The 15,202-nt window shown below is 45.4% G+C and overlaps 1 protein-coding gene across 1 annotated transcript; it reads left to right on the forward strand.

The window, feature by feature from the left end:
* The first annotated feature begins 9,257 nt into the window (after window positions 1-9,257).
* On the forward strand, window positions 9,258-13,472 carry ednrba (endothelin receptor Ba). The gene is made up of 7 exons (XM_067253193.1): window positions 9,258-9,695; window positions 10,511-10,623; window positions 11,029-11,233; window positions 11,864-12,013; window positions 12,161-12,294; window positions 12,471-12,579; window positions 12,729-13,472. Exons 1-7 carry the CDS (start codon window positions 9,258-9,260, stop codon window positions 12,861-12,863), a joined length of 1,284 nt encoding a protein of 427 aa, XP_067109294.1. The 3' UTR covers window positions 12,864-13,472.
* The last annotated feature ends 1,730 nt before the right edge of the window (window positions 13,473-15,202 follow it).

A 15,202-nucleotide genomic window follows, 5' to 3' on the forward strand; every position in this document is an offset into this window, starting at 1 on the left:
GCGAATTTTCTCACAAATTCAAAGCCTAATTGAACATACTTGTCAATGTTTTTTTTCATTTGAATTTGGATGGGTAGTTGACAACACATTCTTCTGTGGTGTGAAGAAACTTCAAACTCATTTCCAATTCCACTTTACAGCATCTTTAAAGGCCATTTTCATGCTAGTGGGATCAACGTTAAGCTTATTGCAGTCATCTTCCTCCAATGGGTGGCGCTGTGAGCCAAGTGTTCTGCATTTGCGTCTCACTCGCCTCTCCTTCAGGACCAGAAATCTAGCACAGCCTTGTTGTTTCAGAGCGACACCATCCAAAACACACGCACACACAGTATCTCAAATAATGACTCATGAATAATTCACAGCATCTCAGATCTAATTGTTCTTTTATTTCTGTAGATAAATTCCCAGTTTTCCTCATCAGAGCTTTTTTGAGGAGATGATGGAAACTCAGGGGACACAGTGGGAGAGATTGCCATGAACTCGATAGTGTTTGTGTGTGTGTTCCTTGTTCTTTTATTTAGGAATAGGCACCATGGGACTCATTATCTATATGAGAACGGTTGTTATTGTTCTGGTGTATCCGAGCCACTAAGGGGTGGGTTCTGTCATGACGACCCTTCACTGATGACACGTAGCTCTCTGCTGCTGCTTCTAAACTTCTAAACTTGTGTTCGGGAGGCAAGTGTGCCTGATCTGAGCTGTCCTCGGGGCGGAGCTGTGAGCCACAGGCACTACATTCTGTGGGTGTCAATAGGCCACTGTTGAAATCAAGCTTTCCGTGTCTCCTGTCAGATCAATGTTGTTTTATTCAGACACACACACTTTGGTGTGTGTGAATAGCGGGTTCTGTCTGCCTGTCTAAAATGGTGGTTCAGCCTGGACTGGCACCACTAGCCTGATGTCTCTGTCCTGGCACCACTAGCCTGATGTCTCTGTCCTGGCACCACTAGCCTGGTGTCTCTGTCCTGGCACCACTAGCCTGGTGTCTCTGTCCTGGCACCACTAGCCTGGTGTCTCTGTCCTGGCACCACTAGCCTGATGTCTCTGTCCTGGCACCACTAGCCTGGTGTCTCTGTCCTGGCACCACTAGCCTGGTGTCTCTGTCCTGGCACCACTAGCCTGGTGTCTCTGTCCTGGCACCACTAGCCTGGTGTCTCTGTCCTGGCACCACTAGCCTGGTGTCTCTGTCCTGGCACCACTAGCCTGGTGTCTCTGTCCTGGCACCACTAGCCTGGTGTCTCTGTCCTGGCACCACTAGCCTGGTGTCTCTGTCCTGGCACCACTAGCCTGGTGTCTCTGTCCTGGCACCACTAGCCCCGGTGTCTCTGTCCTGGCACCACTAGCCTGGTGTCTCTGTCCTGGCACCACTAGCCTGGTGTCTCTGTCCTGGCACCACTAGCCTGGTGTCTCTGTCCTGGCACCACTAGCCTGGTGTCTCTGTCCTGGCACCACTAGCCTGGTGTCTCTGTCCTGGCACCACTAGCCTGGTGTCTCTGTCCTGGCACCACTAGCCTGGTGTCTCTGTCCTGGCACCACTAGCCTGGTGTCTCTGTCCTGGCACCACTAGCCTGGTGTCTCTGTCCTGGCACCACTAGCCTGGTGTCTCTGTCCTGGCACCACTAGCCTGGTGTCTCTGTCCTGGCACCACTAGCCTGGTGTCTCTGTCCTGGCACCACTAGCCCCGGTGTCTGTCCTGGCAAAATATCTCCAGCAGCTGTGAAACACGAGGGCCCTGGAGGATTCCAGCAGTCACGGACACGGTGTGATTTGGGTGTTAGTTGACTGCTGCCCCCCGGAGGCGGTAGCTGGGTCTATTGTGTTTGAGGGATCAGAGTGTCTGTGCTGAAGGGATAAGGCTCTGGCCTCCCATTCCAAACACTTATTCTCTCTGTGATAGTTTGAAAAAACTGGATGTAAAGACATACTGATGGACATACAGACGGTTTGACAATTGGATGGAGATACTGGCAGGCAGACGGAAGGATAAACAGACAGTGTGGACAGAGTGCATATGTGGTTTGATTGTAAGGCCTTTACATTTACATTTTACATTGACATTTAATTCATTTTGCAATTGCTTTTATCAAGTCACATACATATAGGGCATAGAGAAAGTTTACTCACTAGGGACCACTGAAAAAGAAAGTGCTTGGTTTAGAATTGGGCCCGGGCTTCTGCAAAAACAGAACAAATGCAAGATCCTACAACTAGGAATGGAAGAAGGCCCAAGGAATGGGTAGCATGAGGCCAGGAGGATTCAGACAGTACTGTCTGTACAAAACTACTGGCGAGGACATGAACACACTCACACTTTCAGCTTCTCACTGGGAGGATGTTGCAGTGAAAAGTTTCACGCCTATTTAACACCTTTGAACCATAAACACTCTAATTATGCTCTCTCAATAATGTACCAAACTGTCACAGTCAGGATCTAAGAGAGCCTGAACCCCACACACTAGCAAAGGCTTGTGACCCACATTTAATCATCTGAACGAGAGAGCGACCCAGGGGAAGGAGGATCACATGACTGAGCTGCTGGTGAAACTGGAGGAGTGGTCCATTTAGAGACGGGAAGTGAAGAAAATGGTTCTATGTTCCATTTCAATCTCTGTAAGTGTGATTTGCCGGCTGCCAGAGCAGGTCAAAGCCACGGTCATTCTCAGGGGTTTGAAGAATTAAGAATCCCCATACATTTGGAAGAATGTGACCTTGAAATATCCTTGTCAGAGCTTTGAACTGATGTCAGTGTATCCCCCCTAGATAACTATCACACACTGTGGGGGAAATGTAAAACTGACCCGCAATGTTTAGTTCATCGTTAACACCCTTATGAACAGCCATAATCTGGCCCATGTTACTTGAGGATGGAGCAGTGTCATTGCAGATATCCAAACTGACACTGGGAAGAGCCGTTCCCTTCCGCTGTGTTGAAGAGAGAGAGAGACTGATATTATTCTCTGCTTGTCTCCCTACCCCACCCCTCTGCCACAGCTCCCGCCTCATATCCCTGCTTCAGATAAGGAATAAATATTTTGAAATATCAGTTTACCTTGGACGCCCAATTTTAAAATGGTTTACCCTGAGGCATAGCAGTCAGTTGTGCGCGCCTCACACAAAGGCGCACACTCACAGATGGGCACACACACACACGCAGCCATGTTCGAATAACACACACAAGCAGCATCAGCAAATCACACACAGTCACTCTTCCATTTCTGGTGGAGGATTAAACCAGAGAGCAGCTCTTCCGCATGTAGTCTGGGTGTCTGGTGGCCAAACACTGAGGCTCTCTGTCCATCCAGATGAGAGTCTGTCAGAGGAGAGTGAAGAGAAAAGACAACTGTACAAAGAGCAAGGTGGAAAGAAGAGAGAGAGGAGGTTGATTGGCACAGACAGGAGAGATGAAGAGGAGGACGATGAGAGCAGTGCTGACAACATAGACACAGAGAAAATGACAGGCACCCTGGCTGTCCAGCTGTGCTCCAATCCGCATCCATAGCATCAGTGAAGCACGCTGTAGTGAGGTGAAAACAACGGTTCCCCCTGATAAACAAGAACTCAGATGGTTCCCCTAACCTCTTACCCTTCTCTATCAAAGAACTTTCAGACACGTTTTTCTTTCCTTTTTCTGAAATATGTTTATATCAAGTTCAAACAACACTCACAGGCTCTGTACTGTGATTAATTCCGTTGCCTCACTTTGTCGAGAAAGACACGTTTGTGTTCTTGTCAGAGAAGACTGTAAATAAACGATAGGATAGTAGACTCACCCTCACTCCAGACCAACAACACGGCCTGCACAGGAGGTCACCCTTCACTAGCTCAAAACAAAGGGAGAGAACAGGCAGAGATACGTTACCAAAACACACAACAGTCAAACCCAGTTCACGTCTGAGTCAGATGAGGGTCACATGTGGGTAGTGAGTCTGTCCCAGTGATCTCCAGCACAAACAAGCCTGCTGCTGTTCCTGCTGCTTACCAGAGCATACCTTTAACACTATCACAGCATCATCTCGCTCTCTCTTCTATCTATATCTCACTCTCTCTCTCTTCTATCTCTATCTCACTCTCTCTCTCTCTGTCTCTCTCTCTCTCTCTCTCTCACTAACCCTAACTGAGGGATTCCTGCTCCACCTCGCATCCTCACTGTCTTTCACAATGATTGTCTCTGTCTATAGAATTACAGTATCCCTTTAGTTTGTGGTGCAGCAAACTGTTATGTGGCTATGCCACTGCTGAAACCAAAATTAACATGTGGTAACTACAAACTGTTAATGCGCCATGATCTTACAAGTTCTCCACAAGAAAGAACACAATTATACTGACCCTTTACTGGAATTATCTTTTTTTAAATGGAATTCAATAGACTATAATTAAAGATCCATAAAATCTTCCTTAAAAAAGACACTTCACCATACTATACAGTCCTTCTTTTTGTAGGTGGCACAGCTGTGGGAACAAGTCGAACAAACACACACACTTCTTTCACTGACCAATTGAGTCTATTTTATAGTTTGTTTCTTTCACCGTGGCAACCGTCTGATTTGTATACAACAGGGTCTCTCATGAAAAAAGAATAAGTTGACCTAATGGCTGATGTGAAGAGTCAGTCTGTGTGTGTTCATGCACGTGTGCATGTGTGTCATCATGCACACACTGGTCACGCACACACTCATGTCAGAAAATCCAAGGCCTAGTTCTATCATTGGTTTCAAATAGCACAATATAGCATGACGACCTTTTGCCCTTTTGTGTGTGTATGTGTGTGTTTAGCCCAGAATAGTTCCAAACAGAATAGTGTCCAATCAAAAGATTCACTGAGCCTGACCCATTGACATCAAGAGGTTAGTTTCATTGATCAGCCTGACTGAAAATACAATGCGTAGCATTAAGAACTTCAGGGAGACAGAGAACGAGAGGTCTTTTCGAGTTAGCTGATGGTAAAACAGACAGCCAGCCTCAGGCCCTGTAGTCGTTAATGGAATTCCTTCCTTTCGCTTCACTCTCCATGTCCTGTCACCCTCCTTGTGTTTCCTCTCTCTCTCCTTCCATATTTCAATTGATACAAAGAGGCAACCACATTGAGGAAGAACCGAGACAGCACACATGTCATCCACACAGCATCTGCAGTGTACCTACATACAGTGTATGAGCTAATAACATTAGGAAGCAGTGGTCTCTCATTAAACCCTATAACTGACCACACACCCCCACCCCTCCAAAACACACACACACACACCACCACCACAACAACCACCTCCCCTCCCCAAGTCTGTACTCTTTAGCCTTTTCCTCTGCGCCCCAAGGTCGATTTACTCTAATACACAAGATACACACACACACTCACACACACAGAAGCCTCTTGTCCGTGCAGAGAGAGAGAGGCCTTGATGGGAGGCATGCATCGCCAATCTCTGCATTAACTCTTCATTCCTGCCTTAACCCACTTAACTAATGTCTCTCTCTTTCCTCATCTCCACCTTCCTCTCACTCCCTTCTGTGCCGTCACGCTGTCTCTCTGGAGCTTTGACCTGTTCATCTTCAAGCCTATGCCTCCTCTCCTCTCCTTCATGTATTGAGCTGAGAAACACATTATTGGGTTGTGATAGTAACCTGTTCTTTGGAGCCTGCATCCATCTACTGTACTGCATGTAGGAAGCTGTTAGCGAGCTCACCAGACCATGCACCCCAGTGTCTCCTGTCCTGCATTTCAAAATGCGAGGGGCAGGGGTCGTCTCTGTGTGGCTGCTATCTGATTGAAACACTGATTTGTTTTCATTTTCCCCAGTGAACGTATAACAGCTCAATAATCAATTGACACGCAAATGAGGTCAGTTCCTACACAATTTCATGGGAGAACCTGAAGTCAGCATTTTCACGTGTGTGGTCTTTGTGTGTGTGCGTGTATGTGTTTGTGTGTGTATGTCTGTGTCTGTGTGTGTGTGTGTGTGTGTGTGTGTGTGTGTGTGTGTGTGTGTGTGTGTGTGTGTGTGTGTTTGTGTGCATAAACTTCTTATCTACCAGCACCAGAACTTTGAACGTGAAAACAGACACAACAGTAAAATGGAATGTCAATCTGGTCAAATATAGTGATTGTATTACTCTACTACCTTCTTCTGCCTGCACAGCACTGTAAACATCTTTGGGACTTAAAAGATGAAAAGGTTCCCTAAGTCTTCCTGGGTTTATTTTGTGTGTGTGGTTGTAGATTGATGTTCTGTACTTGTCATGGTTTGATATCAGAAGTAATATCAGTGCACTTAGTTTTACCATGTGAAAGATGTCATGCGTTACGTTTTGCACAGTAAGGATAACATGTGTAATAATGGTTTTGTGGTGGTCAGATTGGATACACTGAGTGAGTATGCGTGTATGCATGTGCATATGTGTGTGTCCCAAAAGTGAACAATCAAAACATTGCACACAATCCAGCATAAATCTTCCTACATTGTTATTCCAGAACATTCCTACTCTAACAGAAACAATAACACTGAAACTTAAATCACATCCGTGTTTTTCCTTCACATTGATGGCGTTGTGACTCCTCCATTACTCTCTCACTCTGGAAGGGCATTGGATGGATCAATAAAGGTTGGCCTCAGTCGGCTAAGTTTGTTGCCACTCACACATTGTTATTTTTGTGTCAGGAACCTGGATTACACTCACACTGTAAGTGACCTGCTAAGACCTGTTCACTGAGTTTCATCTAAACTCACCTGTCATGAGTTGGCTAATTAAGCATGTGAGACAGAAATGAATCCATCCCACATAGACACAGATCTCCCGTGGAGTAGGACCGAGCTGAACGCAGTTGTTTAACCCTCTAGAGGTGCTAGGAGAGCTAAATAAATAAACGGGTGAGGCTTGGAGGAAATAACGCTGTCGATTGGCGGATGAAGAGGACATTCGAGTGAAAGGAGAGAGAAAGAGTCAAGAAAAACCAGTGAGAAAAGACGGTGAGCTGGACGGTATGTGTCTGTGTTTTGCGCTTGTGAGTATCTCTAACTGTCTGTGTGTGTGTGTATGCGCGTTCGCGAGTGTGGCTGATGTTCAAATTGGTCAATACAGAGCTTTACAAAGTTAAAGGCCTCTCTCTCACCCACACACAGGCCTTTATTGTGTTGCTGTCAGCTGAAGCTCAGTGCTAATAGGCTATCACCACACAGAGAACGGGCCCTGGGGGGCTCCCCACACATGGTCCTCCACCCTGGGATGCCACTTAGCCTGAGGCTGGGGCTTAGCCAGTGCAGCACGGCTTCATGAGGATCTGAAGACTCTGTCAGAGGTGGACAATCTCCCCATTGTCTCCTTGTGAGAGTCAGAGGGGAATGCAGGCGTCTTAAAAGACAGACAGGAGGAATAGTGTGAAGTAAAGAGGGGGGAGGGATAGAAGAGAAGGAGGAGACAGAGAAGAGTAAACTGAGGAGGTGGAGGGAGAAAGTTAATGAACAGGCAAGACGATGGGAGATGACAAAGATAGATAGAGGGAAACGTTAGATGAGTAACAAGAGGAGGTGGTGGCAGGGGCATGGAGCGGGGAGGGGAGGGGGCCTTTGCCCCAGGGTTCTTCTGAGGGGTGCTAAGTTTCAAAGCCCTGGTGGTCTGTGTCTAATGAGGTCCTAACAGACTGGTCACACTGGTAGTGGTGCAGGGGTTGGAGGTCATTGTCCCTAGACAGAGAGCTGGGGAAAGGAGCAGCCAAACACACTAACCCTTACTCACATTCATACACACCCTTGCATGCATACAAACTTTGATTCTAAACTACAGTGTGTGGCACACTGTAGTCCTGATTAGTATTATAGGACGCAATACATACTTTAGGACAGGTCTTTTTTTCTCATCATGAGGTATTGGAACAATACCTAATTTCTGTCTTGGAACAATCATATTCGAATGTTCATTACACACTGCAGTGTCTCAAAGCACTCTATTAACAAAACGTAAGTTAGTTCACAGAAGAACAAGTACATACGTACATTAACCAAAAAATAACCAACGATCTGATAAAGATTCTCTTGGTCTTTCTCAGGCAGACACACACACACACCACACACCACTCTTTCTGGCGGGAAACCAAACAGAAAGGTGACTTGGAGAGCACACATTCTCAGTGGACCATTAACTTTGTAACGATAAAGACCATTCTACTCTGACAGACAATGCTGCACACACACACACACACACACAGCCCTCCACCTGTAACAGACTACTCTAGCACTATTGGGATGGTGATCAATCAAACACACATCTGGTTGTGACTGTCTTCTGGCCCAGATGATTCCTGGTTCCCAGAATCCTTGGAGCTGAGAGTTGGACAGCAAGCTGGGCCAACTGCAGGTGGGGCAATAGACAGCCCATATGGAGGATCAGACCAATGACAGAGACAGAGAAATAGACAGACAGACACACATGCAGGCTGAGAGACACAAACAAACATAAATCTCTCAGAGGGACATACAGACAGAGAAGCAGGCAGGTAGAGTTATAGAGAGAAAAGTAAACACATGCAGGCACAGTCTGTCTGTTCCTGTGAGAGTGAAGTAAGGTGGACCTTCCAATGATCAGAACATGGCCTGAGGGAAGAGACTCATGTCGGCTCAGTCCTACAGTTAAGCACAGCTGAGCGTGGCCACAACATATACACACCTCTCCTCTTCTTACTTCACTTCAAAGAACAATGTACTATACTTTTTTTTTTGCTAAGAAAATTGCAGCTGTATCATGAATCATGCTTCCCTCTCTCTTTTTCTCTTGTGGAAAGAGGAGGGGTCGATCTTTGACAGTGATCATTGTTACTGATGAGGGGCTGGTTGGTTTAAAGTTGTTAGACAGAAGTGAGAGCTAGCACACAGTTCGGTAACGAAGGGAAGAAGGTCATGAAAAATCGGAGTTCCAGATCGGAATAACGGTATATTTGCGAATATATTTTTTCCTGATTGATAGACTATGAGGATATGTCAAAATGACAAAACAATTTTCATTTCCATGAATCAACAGCAGCATCCAACATCAAAGTGACGTCTAAAAGTATAAGAAGAGTGTAGAAATGAGTGGGATATAGTATTGTAGACTTACTTTTTAATTGTCTCATTTGGTTTATCCTAAACAACTCACACAGGTAAGACAACCATTTGGCTTTAGTACTTGTTGTGCTGATGTCGGCTGAACATGTCAGTTAAAAATGTTTTATAGAAATCTATGTCTGTGTTTTAGGACAGAAGTGTTCTTTCAAGGACTTTACGTATTAAACAATAATGACGAAGAACTTCCACATCTATTTGCCATTGGTCCTCTCGGCGGGATATCTTCTCTTGGTTACTGGACAAGCGGACGATCATAACCGACAAGCAGCTCCTCAAAACGCGCAGCCTGAACTTCATTCTGCCACACAAAAGCAAGGACTCACCGGGAGAGAAGATAGTCCCATTGAGTACAATGTCTCCATTCCTAGGCGTGCACGGCCCTTACCCCCCATGTGCTCTGGACCCACAGAAATCAGAGACACTTTTAAATATATCAACACTGTGGTGTCGTGTTTGGTGTTTGTAGTCGGAATCATAGGTAACTCCACCTTACTTCGTATTATTTATAAAAACAAATGCATGCGCAACGGCCCTAATATTTTAATCGCGAGTCTGGCGCTTGGAGACCTGCTGCATATCATCATTGATATTCCTATCAACGTTTACAAGGTGAGAAACCACGTACACGCCTATTAAATGACTGACCTTCGAGACAGGCTTTGTCATGTTTTGTTGAACATTAGTATATACTGAGTTATTATTTTCCATATCCCAACCCCAAGTACCATCAGTAACACACTGTACTGAAGAGCAGCATCTTCTTGAAGGCTTTTGCTTTGCAGGCTTCTGAGACAATCTACCTAATATCCCTCACTTTCCCTGGAATGTAAGGAGGTATTGTGTATACTTAGAATGTGAGTAGCCTATGTTTGTGGAGACACGTATGTTTGTAAGAGAGAGATAAATATGTGTGTGAGAGAGAAAGATAGTGTGACATTTAGACAAAGACAAAGATAAGAAAATGTGAGTATTTTGTATATTTGGCTAGTGGGAGGCCAGACATGTTCAAATAATTGAGTGCATTCCAAAGAAATGTGAGTGATGTAGGGATACTGCCACATATGATTTCAATAGTCCACACACACACATTCCTGTAGACCATCTTAAGCAGGCAAGAAAACACACATAGGTTAGCCAAGGTTCTGCTGTCCACCAGCCGCCTCACTAAAGCCCCAAGCTTACACAGGCATCAGTCTGAGTTCAGACTGGACAACAGTAGTGGTTTCTTTTTGTGGATGGTCTCTCAGCAGGTAAAATAGTAACAACAACACTTTTGACATGCCACTTTAACAGCAAATGTAACCGGTTGAATAAAATGTCCACTGCAGTGCAGTTTTGATGAAAGAGCTCTAACTTGTGTCAATAAACCTTTTCTCTTGCCCCTCCCTCCTCTCTCTCTCTTTTCCTCCCGGCTTCCCCTCTAGCTGCTGGCTGAGGACTGGCCTTTCGGTGTGGGTTTGTGCAAACTGGTGCCGTTTGTTCAGAAAGCCTCAGTTGGGATCACAGTCCTGAGTCTGTGTGCTCTCAGCATTGACAGGTGGACCTAGGGCCACACACACACAGTCAGACACACACACAGTCAGACACACACACAGTCAGACACACACACAGTCAGACACATACACAGTCAGACACACACACAGTCAGACACACACACAGTCAGACACACACACAGTCAGACACACACACAGTCAGACACACACACAGTCAGACACATACACAGTCAGACACATACACAGTCAGACACACACACAGTCAGACACACACACAGTCAGACACACACACAGTCAGACACATACACAGTCAGACACACACACAGTCAGACACACACACAGTCAGACACACACACAGTCAGACACACACACAGTCAGACACACACACAGTCAGACACATACACATCGGTTGATTCCTTGATTGAATGTCCTCCTCCTCCCTCTCCCAGGTACCGTGCAGTGGCCTCGTGGAACCGTATCAAGGGTATCGGTGTTCCCAAGTGGACCGCTATTGAGATCACCCTCATCTGGCTGCTCTCCATCCTGCTGGCTGTCCCTGAGGCGGTGGCCTTCGACATGATCACCATGGACTACAAAGGAGAGCACCTCAGGATCTGTCTTCTGCACCCCATGCAGACATCGGCCTTCATGAGGGTATGCAGCTGCACACGCAGTGACTCACAAGTGACAGGTGTCATCGACACCCACGTACACAAAAATGCAGAACCCAGACTTGCATACAGTATGTGTGTGGGTGTGTGTGGGTGTGTGTGGGAGACTGCTTCTTCTGCTGGGGTCTGGAAGACAAGGCGTTTCATGTGAACCTTGTGGCAGCTTACTTCTGTAAACATATATCTCCAGCTAACAGCTCCCCTGCTTCACTTGATAAACGATAGTGATAACCCTGATAAACGATAGTGTGTGTGTGTGTGTGGGGGGGGGGGGGGTTAGAGGGGGGATGTGTGTTCTAGGTGTGTGTGTGCCAGAATAGTCTAAAATTTATAGAACAAGCTTGTGTCTTGTGGTCCCATAGATGTAATTCAGTGAGGTGATAGAGGATGTTTTGCCAGAATTCAACTCACTATGGAAGCACACATCTTCCTGGTCTGCCAGAGGTCACTGAGGGGATATGCACATCACAGAAGGACTTTATTAAGACTAAATTAGATCATTTGATCCCATCCTTTATTTTGTTTCATACCACATGTCATATCAGTATGATAAGAGTAGATTTGTTGAAGGCAACTGATGGTTTTTCCTCTCTGTGTTTTGTCCTGTGTGTAGTTCTATAAGTCTGCCAAGGACTGGTGGCTGTTCAGCGTGTATTTCTGTCTGCCGCTGGCCTGCACCGCCGTCTTCTACACCCTGATGACCTGCGAGATGCTGAGGAAGAAGAACGGCGTCCAGATCGCTCTCAGTGACCACCTCAAACAGGTGCAAGGGAACGACCCGCATGGATGGCTGAACATACAGAATCAGCTGGTCAAGATATGTATTTGATGTCATCCTACAGAGAAGTGGTTAACCATCATACATGTTTGTCTGTGTATGTGTGTGTGTGTGTGTGTGTGTGTGGTACAGCGGAGGGAAGTGGCCAAGACAGTGTTCTGCCTGGTCCTGGTGTTTGCCCTGTGCTGGCTGCCTCTTCATCTGAGCCGCATCCTAAAGCTCACCATCTACGATGAGAAGGACCCCAACCGCTGTGAGCTGCTCAGGTACGGATCACATGTCGGCAGAACAAACAACAACAAAAACATCAACAACACACTCAAGAAAGTTTGCAAGTGTAGTGTTCAAGACATGTTTGACACATTTCAAACAGCAGTTCATCTATTGTCTCTGTTCTTCTGTCATGTGTATGTTCTTTACTACTTTCTGCTACTTCCTGTAGTTTCTTCCTGGTTCTGGACTACATAGGCATCAATATGGCATCCCTAAACTCCTGTATCAACCCTATCGCTCTCTACATGGTCAGCAAGCGGTTCAAAAGCTGCTTCAGGGTAAGACAAGATACTGAGTCCGTATTATAGGACTTGTTTCTTGCACTTCTTCTCCTCTCTCGTTTTCTGGTCCCTTAAACCATCAACACAACACGCAAAGTCCTGATTCTGAAAGTGTTCTAAGATCCTCTCTGTTTTCCTCCCTCCAGTCATGTCTGTGTTGCTGGTGTCTACCAGCGGAGATGCTGATGGATGACAAGCAGTCATGTATGAAGCTCAAAGTCACCGAACGAGCCTCCGACCAGAGCAACTCCCGCGTCACCAACAAGTACACCACAGCATGAGCATGCCCTCCGACTGAGTTCATGTGCCTTTAACTGGGGGTCAGATGATCCTGATCCAGGCCTGTTTAGAGAAGAGTATCCTTGTTATGTGGAGAGCAGTGCACTCAGAAGGAAGTGTCATGAGACACTCTGAGGGACTGATTCAGGAGCATGTTAAGCCACAGCCACCGGAAGATGAAAAGTGCCCTTATTGACAGAAGCACATACGTGTACATAGACTGTCGATTCCCCTAAAAACTGAGTCTGGGATGTTATTTGTTGGAAGGGGTTTAGAGTTGTAGAATTATCAGAGAGGGATGAATGTCTGTGTTATTTGTTTACTACTAGGTGTGGCTGGCGGAGAATTGTTGAGAAAGGACTTATGAAAACTCAGAATGTGTGTGTCGTCAGCCAAAACCAAAGAGGCTGGGGTAGAGTGAAAAATCTTGGGTGGATTGGGAATGTTAGTGTTGAAAGAATGTCTGCTGTATATTTTGTTGCATGATATTTTTTATGTTTAACATGTATCTGGTATAATATAGCAATTTTATGAATAGTTACCCAGGTTTTGATTTGTTTAGTTTATTGTTTATTCCAGTAAGTAATAGTAGCATTTGGCATATTATTCTGTGAGTGGATGTTTTCATACTATAAATGTTTGCTTTTGATGCTGAATGGTCACAAAGTCCTGTGTTGTTTTGTGAACTCCTGATTAGTACAAATGAACAATTGGGGTTGTCCATGCAGTGGATGTGAACAACTTCAGTGTCGACCACAGATAAGGAAAAGCCCACTCTCATTGAACTCTAATTGATCCTTACTGATAGAAATGGTACACTTCAACCTGGATGAGAATACCGTGGTTTGATAGATTTTTTTGAGTGATCTGTCGATACATTGATGGTAATCTTATATTCATTGATGGTAATTGTATAATAGTAGAACAGGAAGTCCCTAGCATTGCAGGGTCCAGGGATATCCAGGAACGCCGCCCTTTGACTTCCCTGAAGAGTTGAAGTAGACATATGTTTTTAGACGATAGAGTAAGGTGTGTGATTGCTCTGTAATGAAAGCTGTCAAGCTGTTCAGCTCATGTATATACTGTGTATTATTTTGTGCCTATAAGTGATAATATGACTAAATACAGTGCTTTCGTCTCAGCTGGTACAGTAGGTGAGGTCTAAAAGAAATGACAGAGAATGACGTTGGTTTTGTTGCTACTTTTGAAGCCATACACAGATCTGTTCATGTAAAGTAGAGAAAAGACAAGTCATCATCAGTAAATATGTTTTGCTTGAGATATTTCTCCGTCCAGAACGACTGCTGTGTGTCTTGTGCGCGTGTGTGTATAAGCGCGTGTGTGAGCTCTCCAGAGTTGAACCAAACGCTACTATCATGTGAGCCTGAGTGTAAGCACAGAGCACCCCTGTGAACACAAACTCATACACAAACACACACACGGAGACACACACATCTTCACATGGAACACTGCTTTGACCGGGGAATGTTGCCTTGGGCAAAACGAGTGTCACGCATGTCACATTACCCATCAAAGACACCCTCTGTCCTATCTCCCCTCTCCTCTCTTCTTCACTCCGTCCTCCCTCAATCTTCTGTGTATCTCTCCTTCATTCAGAGACACTCAGGGTTGTTCTGTTTCCCTCTCATCTCTCACACCTCTCCCCTTCTCTTTCATTTTCTCTACTACCACACTCTCCCCTTCTCTTTCATTTTCTCTACTACCACACTCTCCCCAGCTCTTTTCCCCTTCCAACCCTCTCTCCATTCCACCTCCATGTCCTACCCAAAGACAGCTTGAGATTAGTTGGGTGGTTTGGAGAAAACCCAGTGTCCTATCCAGGCTCTTTATTCAATCAATGCCATGCCCAAGAGATCAATAAAGAAGCTTGTGTGTGTGACCCAAAACATCTGAGCTCTCTGCTTCCTATTACTCACAAGCCCTCCACACACTCTCACAGCAGGCTCTGCAGGGCTCTTTCGCTGTGCTTGGCAGTTTTATCTCCTGATAAAGAGAACTCTGGAAAAAGTTGGCTTGAATAAATGTTCAAGAACTCTGTGTTTGTCTTTATTTGGTTTCTGTTCACAGAATAGTATTTTGTTTCACTAACTTTAATTGCTATTGTCTTTTGTCGCTCTCTACTCACACATCTTTACACACACTCGTGGATGCAGGCTGTTGAGTGCATTTCGTCTGGACTAGCAGTGCAAGGAGGAGAATTGTCTGGCTAAGGTTACACTAACATTTGGACAAAGCAAAGAAAATAGCTGTGTGTGTGTGTGGGTGTGGGTGTGTGTGTGTGTAAAAAAAAAAAAACACTTCAAGGCAAAAATGTTTAACT

Source organism: Osmerus mordax, chromosome 16, assembly GCF_038355195.1.
Source record: "Osmerus mordax isolate fOsmMor3 chromosome 16, fOsmMor3.pri, whole genome shotgun sequence".
In the NCBI taxonomy this organism is placed as follows: domain Eukaryota; kingdom Metazoa; phylum Chordata; class Actinopteri; order Osmeriformes; family Osmeridae; genus Osmerus; species Osmerus mordax.

What these genes read in the sequence shown, in the direction of transcription:
- ednrba (XM_067253193.1), top strand. Translation starts at nt 9,258, where the DNA reads ATGACGAAGAACTTCCACATCTATTTGCCATTGGTCCTCTCGGCGGGA. An exon ending in AGACATCGGCCTTCATGAGG is followed by an intron (nt 11,234 to 11,863) that starts GTATGCAGCTGC and finishes TCCTGTGTGTAG; the next exon opens with TTCTATAAGTCTGCCAAGGA. An exon ending in GGTTCAAAAGCTGCTTCAGG is followed by an intron (nt 12,580 to 12,728) that starts GTAAGACAAGAT and finishes TCCTCCCTCCAG; the next exon opens with TCATGTCTGTGTTGCTGGTG.